Source organism: Thunnus maccoyii, chromosome 11 (assembly GCF_910596095.1).
Source record: "Thunnus maccoyii chromosome 11, fThuMac1.1, whole genome shotgun sequence".
In the NCBI taxonomy this organism is placed as follows: Eukaryota; Metazoa; Chordata; class Actinopteri; order Scombriformes; family Scombridae; genus Thunnus; species Thunnus maccoyii.
Genome location: NC_056543.1, coordinates 29,600,427 through 29,613,420, shown reverse-complemented (window position 1 = coordinate 29,613,420; position 12,994 = coordinate 29,600,427). Strand labels below are relative to the sequence as shown.

Below are 12,994 nucleotides of genomic sequence, written 5' to 3'. Positions count from 1 at the left end.
GTTTGCAATTCATAAGCAGTGCAGGCCTGCAGGCCAAAGGAGCAAGTTACTTTTGGGCTTGTGATTCTAATCATACAAGAGTAAACCAAATGCATAAAATCAATACAGCAGAAAATCCATGTACATTTTAAATGGCTTGCACACTGAGAGTGAATACATTTTGAAAATCACCTGCCAACATCACCATTTTTCCAGGTGACCTCATTATGAAAGCTCAATAGTAACAGTTGTTTACCTGCCAAAGTGTTTTGCTTCTAATTTCCCATCCTTCCTCTGTATGTCCAGCTTTAATAAACTGACCAGAAGTAAAGGGATTCATATTGTTTGTTTGGATCTACTTCATTAGTTCATATAATTGCTTCCTCATCGCCTCACAAACAGTAACAATGTATTAACTCCACTCTGATGAGTCTCTCACTCCAACTCTTTTTATAGGATGAAGAGGAAGAAATTAAGCTGGAAATCAACATGCTGAAGAAGTACTCCCACCATAGAAACATAGCCACCTACTATGGAGCCTTCATCAAGAAAAGTCCACCGGGCCATGACGACCAGCTATGGGTGAGTTCATCCTACATGTTGTTGGCTAATTCACCTGAAACTTCAATCATTCTTCCATCACTCCTGTCCAATCACAACCTCTGAAGGCTTGAAGTTGGCCTTTTGAAAGCAAAGTTCAGAAGCTGAAGACAAACCTTACATTAGGCTTGTGCCGACTGGCAATAGGATCGTATATTGACGATTGAAGGGATGATCAATGATTGGTTTTTCCTACACTGATATTAAGGCGATTTTTAACTTGGATTATTTATTGATTATTTATTGGATTATGATCTTAAAAATAAGATAATAATGTGAAACGGAGCATGATGCTGTGATATTGTAGCACCGAGCACAGACACACAGATGCGTGCTGTGACCTAACTCCCCCCATCCCCTCCTACTCCTGCTGCCCCCTTGTGATTGGATCTCCTATCGGCGATCTCAAGTAACCATGATTGGACGATATGAAAACAGAAATGATCACCCAACCCTACCTTACACAATGCATTTGTGAGAAAAATGGAGCAGATATACATGTCTTACATTAATGAGGAAAATCTTTAGAGAGAGAAAAACAAACCTAAAAGCTGATTTTAACCAGTTTTTTCAAAAGTAGTTAGATTTATGCATTAAAAATCTTTCTTAGAACTTTGATTTTAAGTTGTAATGAACATATTTATTTGTGTACATTTTAAAAAAGCTCTGTCAGTAGTGACTGCAGACAGATTAGCTCTCAACAAACCCCTAGCATTAAGTGGAGATAAGGAGATGGTGCAGCTACAGTATATTGGGATTGTATATTAAGGTAATATGCTTGCACATTCCCCATCTGTTGACACACTTTAATGCTCACAAACAATGTCAAGCTGAAGCAAATATGAATGTTTTTCCCCCTGTTATTACAGCTCCCACTGTTCTTCATATCGGAAAATAAAGAGGAATAAACCAGGAGACAAGAGAGCATTACAATAAACAAAACGAATCATAGAAAAGAGAAACAAGACGGAGCAGGGAGAGAGTTAATCAGAAAGACGAGAGGCAAAGAAAGCAGGGAGGAGGAGGAGGAGGAGGAGAACAGCAGTCAGAGATTTATGGCAGCTCAGTTTGTTAAAGGCAGGATTACCTCGTTTTATGACCCCACAGCTCTGCTCTTCCTGGAGAAGAGAAGTCTCACTCTCACTCCACAACACAGACTGGTATTTGTTTTTACAGCTGCCTCCATGACCCCTTTTCAGCCCACACTGTTATGGCTTCACGCTGTCTGCTGTGTGCGTGTGTATGTGTGTGTGTTTTATATATTTGAAGAGTCCTGTCTGATGTAATGCGTAAATATTACGCTTAATTATACTGTGCACAAGTTAGATTATTTTATGACTTCTCATACATACCACGTCTTTGCTTTATATCAATTTCAGACAAAATATTCTTGTTAATATCATGATATTGAGCCTAAATATGCAAAGGAGAAGCCTTCCAGCTGTGAGTGTTATTGCAAAACAGTGATGAGGATGCTACAAAGTGGAGACATACTGCATAATACTGTATGTACCCCAGCTGTAATATAACTTATTTAACAGTATCAGTGGATATGTTAGTGCTCATATTCCTTCATATTAAGACCACATTACCCATCAGCCTTTTGCTTCCTATCTCCCATCACAATCCCTACACAGGGTGAACATATTAGAAGTGATTTTTTTTTTCCAATCAGCCTTTCACTTCCTCTACTATCTTCTGTTAACAGATACTTGTTACAAGAAAGCATTTGAATTGCCTCTTTCTGGTTTTGTGGCTTAAAGCAATCCAGATCTGACTGAAGAAGTCTCAAAAATGGAAAGTTCAAGCTGACAGTTTGCTTGTTGAAGATACAAATGAATGTAGTCATGGTTTATTAATGTGAAAATGCTGCATGTAACACCTTTAGCATATGGTCTGTAGCTGGCAGAATGATGGAGTGTGTGTGTGTGTGTTTATGTGTGTTTAAATGTCCTCCGTATCTCTTCCTCTCTCTTCCAGCTGGTGATGGAGTTCTGCGGTGCCGGCTCCATCACAGACCTGGTGAAGAACACCAAAGGCAACTCACTGAAGGAGGACTGGATCGCCTACATCTCCCGAGAGATCCTCAGGGTCAGGAGTCCTTTCACAGCCTTCCAATGACAATTTCACTATCAGAGTCAAACGTACTGTAGTGGAAAAGTGTTTATTTTGCAGTAAAGGCTTGAAATGTCTTGTGTCTGGCTGGACTTGGCTGTTTGCTAAATGTTCACAGACAACAAATAGTAAAGTTGAGTTTTGTTGCAGTGAGTTTGAGGTAATATGTTGTTTTTTTTCCTTTATCTCTACAGGGATTAGCTCACCTGCATGCCCATCACGTCATCCATCGTGACATCAAAGGACAGAACGTGCTGCTGACTGAAAACGCTGAGGTCAAACTGGGTATGTGCCGATTTTATCTTGGTTGAATTCCCTGTTGGTCCAAACCGGGCCTGTAGACCGCGAGCATGGTCTGCGCTGAGGTTTGGACGGCTACACTGAAAAAATACTGCAGCATGGAGCTTGAGTCAGCACCAGTGTCTTGCCAACTAATGCTTTTTCAGTACTGGTGATGTTTCGTAATGTTCGCATAGATGCATAGTTGCAGGCTGTTTAAAAGTTTCACTCAAAAACACAAATCCTTCTCAAACTTTTAACATTTGTTTGTCAGCTCAAAGTTTTGCACAAGTTTAATTTGACTATAAAATAACTCTTTTCTTTTCTTTTTTTAATCCTGTTGCAAATGATCCTGCAGTATTATCATACAGTATGTCCATTTGATTCACAAACAGAACCTACTTGTTGGATAGTTCACTGCGTTACTGCATAATTGAGGCTCTTCTAATCTAGTCTGATAATCAGACTGAAATTGTGCCATCAAGTCTTCATTCAGTCTGACCAGTCAGACATTGTCTATTTCAGATGGATTATTATTTTGCTCTAACCAAGTAGTGAGTAATGAATCCGTCCTGCTGACTTTTTGGCATAATGTAAGTGTTATTATTTATCATTTAGTTATAAATTGATTTACATCAACCTGTATCGCTGAGTTAATCTCACCCAAACTTGTTGCTGCTGGTTTTTTGTCAAAATTGCCTTTCATAATCACACCTAAAAAACTTTGATTGGAAAAAGCCATCAACAAGCACAACTGTCAGATTTTTTTGAGGATAATGATTCAGCGGTCTGGAACCAGCCTACCTTATGAATCCCTATGATGCAAATATGTATGAAAGTCAATCAATTATTTACAGGCCCTGCTATGGCCCCTTTGCTCTTCTAACATTTGAATTTTCCACTGATCAATCATATTGTTATTTCTTTAAATATCCACAATTAGATTACTATTTGTTATCAGGCTACTCTTGGTGACCTCATCATGGCTGTCCTGTGTATAAACCACATCTCCACCGTGGACACAACAAAACACACATTCAGCTAAAAGGAGCCTCGTAACACAACAGCAGTTTAACCTTGAGAGTCAGACACATGTGAGCACAAGACTGAATCTTTTATGTGGCTTTGGGGCTGCTGTTTTAATTTTTTTTTTTTTTTTTAAGAACAAAATGTATGATCCAGTAGTTGCACTGTCAGTAAAGTCCCAAATTTATTGGACAACACAAACAGAACACATGAAACTCCATCAGGGTCGCTGCTTTTGATGGACCAGCAATAATGTCTTTAAATCTTCTCTTTCTCAGTGGACTTTGGTGTGAGTGCTCAGCTGGACCGGACAGTAGGACGAAGGAACACCTTCATCGGGACGCCTTATTGGATGGCTCCAGAGGTCATCGCTTGTGATGAAAACCCAGATGCTACCTATGACTACAGGGTAATGACAGACACTATATCTGCTCTCTTATATTGACAACAGAAAACTTATCAAGGTGAATGTTACAAAATGGTAAAATAAATACAATCCAGGTCAAAATATTTCTGACAGAACATTTTCTTTTTAATTTTTTTGATAGCTTAATATTTTGACTTTGCTAATTTGAAGCCTCTACTGTAGGTATCTGTTCATAATGGAAAGGCCAGTAGCCAAAAAAAGGCACATATTTTCCCACAGCTGGATAGTTTGGGGCTTTTTGCACTGTTTTTGAGTTTTCTGTGGCTGAGACTGCTGCTGCCACCCCACTACAGTGGAAGTAAAAGGTATTTGGTTTGTGGTAGACATACCCCCTGAAGAAAGTAGATCATGGATTATACAAATTAACAAGGACATCATCTCTGGAATCAAACTTTGCTGTAAAAATAGCCTAAAAAGTGTCAGAAGTCATAGTTTGGTCAGAGTTCACCATTCTGTAACTCAAAGTTACAAAGCTTTTAAAAGTTTGAAAATGCACCCCCATACAGATAGTGATCTCGTCTGACTGATGTTATCTTCTGTCCTCCAGAGTGACCTGTGGTCATGTGGAATCACGGCCATAGAGATGGCTGAGGGAGCTCCCCGTAAGTACACATCACATTAAGCTGAAGGTGGTTGGTTTGGCATTTTTAAAGCATTTAATCAGATATTGATATAATTACTGTTCACAAATGAGAATAATACTGGCCTCTATCAGCCTCTGCTCTGCATGATTTATTGTATGCCACTGGGTTGGTCAGATTTGGAGGGTAATCTGGTGGATTGCTTTATGGCAGCAAAGAGGAAAAGGGTGCTGTTTTTTTTTTTTTTTTTTGGTCTTTTTTTACAACTTCTGCTGATAAAGCTAAAGCTTTTAGAGTTTCTATTGATGGCAGACAGAGATGGAATGAGTGGGAAAAATGACTTTCAACACTTAAACTCTTTGAAAAATGCAAGCAAGTGGTGAACAAAGTGATGGAAGACAGAGGCTGCTGTTCAAATTAACCTCGGCCTTATCTGTTAAAAGTGATCATAACAAGGTATCACAGTTAATTTTACAATAACAATATCTTATAATATAAAATAATATATAACAATATCTTTTAACCTCAAAATAGCATTTCAGCTTCAGCCCTACAGTGAAAAAGCCTCATTATTAACTTTAACTTTCTGTTCAACCTGTTAATTCCTATTTCTTTTCCTCTAGCTCTTTGTGACATGCATCCAATGAGAGCCCTCTTCCTTATTCCAAGAAACCCTCCTCCTCGACTCAAGTCCAAAAAATGGTGGGCTAAGTTGTCACGTTATTCACTCTGTCAAAAGTATCATATAAACTCAACTCCGAACATCACATATAACTGTCCTGTGCTTACCTGGCAGGTCAAAGAAGTTCTTCAGCTTCATTGAAGGTTGCCTGGTGAAGAATTACACCCAGCGCCCCCCCACCGAGCAGCTGCTGAAACACCCCTTCATCCGGGACCAGCCCAACGAGAGGCAGGTCCGCATCCAGCTCAAAGACCACATTGACCGGACCAAGAAGAAGAGGGGCGAGAAGGGTGAGTAGTCGGGGGAGATCCGCAGTGTTGGAGTGTTTATCACTGCTGTGAAACTAAAACTCGTCCTCACTTTCATCCTGTAAACAATAAGAGTGCTGTTCTAAACCATACAGAGGAGGAGGGAAAGGAAACAGTGAAAGGACAAACTTCAAGTTGCTTAAAAAGGGAACATTTTAAATTTAATTGATTTCCAGACAATTACATATTTTCTTGTGTTTCTTGTGTCTCTTAATTGAAACATTTATAATATCTTTTCACTCACTTTATCTCAGAAAAGAACCTGAAAAAATGTTGGTTGATAATTTCCCTCCAAGTTTCCAACAGTAACCGTCTCATACATGTTGTAGTAGGTCTGGGCTGACATTTGAATGCATTTTACTCAGCTGTTATATTATTTTTCCATGCTAATCCACAGATGAGACTGAGTATGAATACAGTGGTAGTGAAGAAGAGGAGGAAGAGGCATCTGAGCAAGAAGGAGAGCCCAGGTAAATGTATATCATGACAATGCATATGAAACTGGAGAGTTGTTGGTGCTTAGTTTGCACTGCAAGCTTCTTGCTCTCCGTGTATGCAAACCAGTAGACGTGTGTCTCGTCAAACTTCACCACAAACAAGCTGAGCATGAGCTGAGCACTTCTCCCAATGCAAGAAACTACCTACTACCATGTTCTAGTTTTGATCACACAAAAACCAGTTCTAAATCTACAGCCAGAACATTAAATCTTTGCATAATTTGTTAAAAACAGTAACAGAAATAAATAGTCAGTGAATAAAAAAATCTTAGAAACCTAAAAACCTCCAATTTGCTTCCTACATGCCCATTACCTCGCTATGAGCTAACAGGCCTCTTGCTGTGTCCTCTGTACAGCTCCATAGTCAACGTGCCGGGTGAGTCAACCTTGCGCCGTGACTTCATCCGCCTGCAGCAGGAGAACAAGGAGCGCTCGGAGGCTCTGCGTCGCCAGCAGCTCCTCCAGGAACAGCAGCTCCGTGAGCAGGAGGAGTACAAGCGCCAACTTCTGGCTGAGAGGCAGAAACGTATTGAGCAGCAGAAGGAGCAAAGGAGACGGCTGGAGGAGGTGAGCACACAGGCCTCATGAAGTACTTCTCGTACCTCAGTCTGAATGAATCCAAATCAGATTTTGCCTGTATGAATGCCGCCATAGTGGAAGCCTTCAGCTTAGGCAGCAGTGGCTGTTTACATCTGGCTGCCTTGTTGAAAAATTCTGCTTTTTTTTTTACTGGTGGGTGGCTTGAGAGGTCACACAGACCAGAAATATCTAAAACACATTCAGGAAATAAAATAAAGTAGACATGTGTCTTGTTTTCTTGTATGCTTTTCCATCAATTGTGTACAGACAATCCTCCATCTGTGGTTTCCAGGATGTGACTACACAGCAGTGTCTATTGGCAAAACTCTATATTGAAGCCATATCTAAAATATATATCTTATTTATCAAGCATCACAGGATCTCTCCAAGGAGTCACACTGAAAGTTTGAATAGGACTAAAAATACTTCTATTTCAGAGAAGGACTTGAGTTATTTATGAAGCTTCCTGCACGCATCCTCAACAAGGAGGAGAGGTTCTCCTTTGAGAGAGAATGACATCATCGGCTTACAACAGTGAGAAGCTTAAAAGGAAATGGTTGATATTTTCTTACCTTGTGGATTCATCACATTCAATATACGGACAGGCTGATCTAGAAGATTTGATGGAGGAAAAACATTATAAAATACACGATTTACATCACAGAGGATGGATGTGTTGTGCGTGTATGATAATGTACTGTAGTCAGGCTCAGGTAAAGGGAAAGGAGCTTTTAATACATTTGGACACATCTGCAGCTCTAATAAATCCTGGTGGAGGTTAAGATAAATTGCTAAATAGAAAGCTCAATAAATACAGGCAACCACGATTACTCATCTTTAGTCTGAAAACCTAAACACACTTAAACTTGTCAGTAACTTAGATTTTTCTGAAGCCTAAAATAACATTACAAAGCTAACTTTCTGTGCACTCAGATTGGAGATTTTTGCTTGATGATTATATGTAATAGCCTGCGAAATCAATTTTAGGCTGCACTGAAAAAAAAAAATTAATTGGTGTCCCCAGAGGATGAGTTTCAAAACCCTTTCTGTAATTATCCTTTATCTCTTTGAGCTGTAGTCCTTTTCTATTAGTGTCTGCGTGAGCTCGGCTGCGAGCTCGGCAGCATTTCCTCCTTACTTAAAGGAGGAGGAGAGAGGAGGCAGCGGAGGGAGGAAGAGATTTGTAAAGAAATGATTATAAATTTGGACAGAAGTAGATTGAACTCAAATCTCAGGAAGGAAAGGAAGAGAGAGAGAGAGACCTAAATACTCTGTAAGAGGGACTCGGAGAGGTAGAGATGAGATCAAACAGAATTAGAAAATGTAAAATGAGGCAGATGTGGGCATATGTTGGTTCACTACACCTTCAAAGGTGCGAGGCCTCTGTAGCAAGGGAGAGGTAATTTTACTTTTGCTCATGTTTCCCCGCAGCAGTCACAGCTCGAGGTGCTCTTTTTCATTCATGATTCATATGAGTGCTTGTAGCTGAATCAGCCAGTAGAAGCCACAGTTGAACCCAGGCCATGTCAGAGACACCACACTACATGTGTTCTCCTGTTGTGATTGATTACCTCTTGTGGAATCCTGAATGCTGAGCACAGACTGTATAGAAACATGATGTGTCACGATACTGCAACCACAACACATGTCCTGCAGCTTTCAACCGCACCTTTTCATGAGATGATGACAGACAGAAAATACTTTAATTTCTTCATCTGTCTGCTTAGAGAGTCAAGTGTTAGATAACTGCCTGTCAGACTTAAAGTTTTATTCTGATTAAATGATTATGTCTTCATGCAGTGCTTGAAATGTTGACATTTTAACTTGGTCCCTGTCACTTCAGCTCATCCACTGTCTGTATGTATTTAGATTTTCTCCACTGGAACGGGTACATACAGGCTGCATTTATTATGCTGGTGTCCTTTTTCCATCCCACAGCTCTCGTTGCTGAAATACTGATTATTATTCAAGCCACTTGAAAATCCTTGACATTTTATGGCTTTAAATTAAATAACTTAACTGTACATCCTTGAACAGATTAAATTAAAATAAAGCACTCATATGAATCTATTTGCCCCACTGTTTTGACCTTAGCAGCAGGTTTCAAATGAATATTGGATTGTAACTAACTATTATTTTCCAATTATTACCAGTTAATCTTCTGGTCATTTTTCTTGATTTAACAATTAATAAGTTTTTTTCTATATAATTTCAGAAAAAAAGTTAAATATGAAATATTATAGCTTCCCAGAGCCCAAGATGATGTCTTCAGTTTGCTTGTTTTGCCAGACCAACAGCTCAAAACCCAAATATATTCACTGTACTATAATATATGACAGAGAAAAACAGCAAATCCTCAAAATTAACATACTTAAACTGAATGTTCTGAATTTTTGCTTGAAGTGATTAATTGGCTCAAAAGTGTGTTACTGTTTAACATGATAAGTAATCACAACTATTTGTCTCCATGGTCCAATGAAAGAAATGTTTTTTGCACTTTTAGAATCTTATATTATCATTTGTATTAGTGCTTATTTGTTATGCTGGCAGCCCGGGCTGATTGGTGGATATTTGCTAAATTTGTCTTAAGAAAGTTATAGAGTTCATGAAGATGGATGCACTGTGTAACTGTCAAAGTGACCATTAAATTGAGTAAACACCATCAATAGTATCTTGGTTTGCTCTATAATGTACCCAGGGGCCGTCTTCTATTTTGACAGCCTGTGTCTCATTGTGTATGATGTAATAATGCTGCTCAGTAAAGCTGTGGTGGCACCAAAGGCAGTTAGGCGAGTGATGACAAATCTGTTTGCATGTTCTAATAGAAGTTTCATGAAGGTCACATACAATCACCTTATTCATGCAGCCCAAATCTGAATAATACTAAAAACTCATGCAGCTTTTGCTTTCACAATCTGAACTCTGTGTCACATATGACTTGGCAAAAATCAAAAACTGGGACACTGTCAGCTGTTGACATGAACTGGTTTCTCTGGTAACTGGTCTCCTGTGTTCACCCGTAGCAACAACGGCGCGAGCGCGAGATGAGGAGGCAGCAGGAGCGCGAGCAGCGCCGGCGTGAGCAGGAGGAGAAGAGACGCATTGAAGAGATGGAGCGACGCCGCAAAGAGGAGGAGGAGCGCAGGAGGGCTGAGGAGGAAAAAAGGAGGGCCGACCGAGAACAGGTAGGAGCCAGGAACATGGAGAGAGAAATGTTTTCAAAATCAGTTCAACAAGCAGACATGTGGCATCTTATTCATCTCATTCAACTTCTGGAATCAAAAGTAAAGCAATAACTATAGAAATTAGATGATGTTTTTGTGATTTGTAGTTAATAAATGATTTGTAGTTTGGAGTTACAGCTATTTTTTCTGTGTTTTTTTTTATTGTGGCCCAAATTGAATGAATTTACAGAAGATTTTCCTAAAAATTATGCCAACATGAGTATTTATTTCTGTGTGAAATTTACAAGCTTGGGGGGAAAAAATTGCAGAAGTAATTTATACACGTTTTGGCAAATTGGTTAATTCATTTTTGCAATCGCAAGAGACAAAATCTTGGAGGGACTGATTACTGAGAGATGGGAGGATGTTTTATTGGTATTGATATTGAGCTGTGTATGATTGACAGGAGTACATTCGCCGTCAGTTGGAGGAGGAGCAGAGGCACCTGGAGATCTTGCAGCAGCAGCTGCTCCATGAACAGGCCATGCTGCTGGTGAGTGTTTGTCTGTCCTGTTTAAACCTGGAACATCACGCTGACCTACATTTATTTTGTCCTTATGAAAATATAGAAAGTTCTGTTTTCTTTGTCCTCTTCCTCTGCCTCTCGAAATCTACAATATTTCCTAAATGTTATTTCCATCATTTTCTATATGTCCCGAGTGGTTATTTTTTCCATAGCTCCCAGGTTGTTACATTTTTTTAATGCAGGTACTCATTATTCCTCCGTGACACAAACTTTCCTGATTCTGTTTTCCTTCTGATCTGAACAGAAACAAATTATTTGGATTAACTTATGATTTTTGTAGCCCCCAGGGGAGCCGTTATTAGCTGAGGTCAAAACCCAATAAGCATTCTCAGGTTTTTGCTGGGGAAGTCGGGATGTTTACAGGGCCCTTAGTGATGGTGATGATGTCGCCAGGAAACTAGTCATCCAGCAGGAAGTGAGGGTTTCCCCTGTTTTCATTCCAGATGTTCCAGACATTGAGTAGGACAAGAGTCGGGTTATTTGGGGAGAGTTTGTATGACTTGATGTTTTTCATTTTTGAAGGATTGTTGTCCTCCTGGGGTTACAGAGGATACACAAATAATGTAAGGATATGAACACTCATATCCCCACTTCCAGGCTTCACACCATCACTTGTCATTGGCTGAGCTCTCTGGTCCCAGCACAGTCACCATTCATAAAGTTTTCTTTACATTATGTTTGGCTTTCACACTTGGATACTGTTAGAGCTGATTTAAAGTATTCAAACACTTGCTTTGACCTGATTTAACCTCCTGCTTTTTATGGAGGCAGCAACAAGCAGATGTTAAAAAAAAAAAAAAAATCATTAGTGTTTTAATAGTGCAATGGTTAAATTACTTTTCACAGAATTTAACTGCTCCACCAGACCTGCAGTTGGACACACTGCACATTTGCTCCACACGCTTGCTGTTGCTGTAGTGATGATGCTGAAGCTGTAGTTTACGCCTGGCATCTCGCCATCACAGAATCGTAATGAGGATTATTTCTGTGTGCTGACCACATCAGAGCTCTGGAAACAGCAGTATTTTGGAACACAGTGGTGACTGCTGATACTTTACAGCGAGAAAAACATGTTTCCTTGTAGATTTTCGAAGGAATGTGGTTTGCTCTCACGCAGATCAAGTATGAATGTTTGGGGGTCTTCAAGGGATTTAAGTTGCTGTGGTGATCTCATCTAAAGGGCCGCCTAAAGAATTAAATATTTAAAGGGGTACTCCAGCAATTAAGTATTTGTCCTTCATGTTAGGGGACTTGTGAGAAACAGATTAAATAAAGATAAATCAAAATCCAAGAGGCTGATATATTCTTACTTTTTGTACCTAAAATGGGAAAAACCATAATGCCTACATTTCCCGTAATGCAACTAATAGCATGTTTCCATTAGACCTTCCCTGCCTTGTAAATACCCCCATCTTTTAAACCACAAGCCCCCAGTTTGTAACACTGAATTTCTTTTAAAAATGTGCAGTTTCTTACAGAATGAGTAGTACTCCTCATGATGAGTTAAACGATCATCATGTGTAAAATCAGTGCAGTGCCCCTTTAAGAGCCACACAGCTGTGGAAATGGTACAACTTTCCCAAAGTTTTTCTGTCAGCGGCTGTGGTTCAACTTGACCCTCCCTGTACTCAGGAGTATAAATGGCGGGAGCTTGAGGAGCAGCGCCAAGCCCAGAAGCTCCAGAGGCAGTTGCAGCAGGAGCAGGCCTACCTGCTGTCCCTTCAGCAAAACCAGAACCTGGATAGTAGCAAGCAGAGCGCCAACCCCCCACAGAACCTCGAACCCGAAAGGGTAAAGCCCCCGCAGAGCCCTGAACCCGACACAGCAAAACAACAGCACAGCACTGACTCTGAGAAGATGAGGTCCAGTCAAAATCACAGTCTGGAGAAAACTACAGACACCAAGCTACCTGTCTCTGACCTCCAAGGCCCCACCCCCGACTCTGAGCCAATCAGAGAGGTGAACCCTCGCAGCTCATTGCCGTCACACTGACTGCTGTAGAATGCTTCCTCTGCTTGTGTGTACTCACTCCCACTGCTTCGGGTGTGCTGTGTGTACATGGTGATGGCTACAGTAGCTGCTGGTGTGGGATGTGTAACGCTTTGTAGATTAGCTGAGTGACTAGAATTTATTAACGTCTCTTTCTAAACCCGTAGGTCTAATAATTAAAC

General features: G+C 40.1%; 1 protein-coding gene across 4 annotated transcripts in view; it reads left to right on the top strand.

Annotated features, from left to right (window-relative positions):
* The window catches only part of LOC121906627 (mitogen-activated protein kinase kinase kinase kinase 4-like), a 95,307-nt gene that overhangs the window by 55,546 nt on the left and 26,767 nt on the right, over positions 1-12,994 (top strand). For 3 of the 4 annotated variants that reach the window (XM_042425568.1, XM_042425569.1, XM_042425571.1), the window contains exons 4-14: positions 436-561; positions 2,560-2,670; positions 2,889-2,979; positions 4,278-4,408; positions 4,974-5,028; positions 5,631-5,709; positions 5,804-5,979; positions 6,395-6,467; positions 6,851-7,061; positions 10,097-10,258; positions 10,704-10,790. In XM_042425568.1, the coding sequence (XP_042281502.1) occupies positions 436-561; positions 2,560-2,670; positions 2,889-2,979; positions 4,278-4,408; positions 4,974-5,028; positions 5,631-5,709; positions 5,804-5,979; positions 6,395-6,467; positions 6,851-7,061; positions 10,097-10,258; positions 10,704-10,790 (1,302 nt within the window). Of the gene's footprint in view, positions 1-435; positions 562-2,559; positions 2,671-2,888; positions 2,980-4,277; positions 4,409-4,973; positions 5,029-5,630; positions 5,710-5,803; positions 5,980-6,394; positions 6,468-6,850; positions 7,062-10,096; positions 10,259-10,703; positions 10,791-12,455; positions 12,783-12,994 lie in introns of all 4 variants that reach the window. The other variant, XM_042425572.1, reaches the window with a different exon arrangement.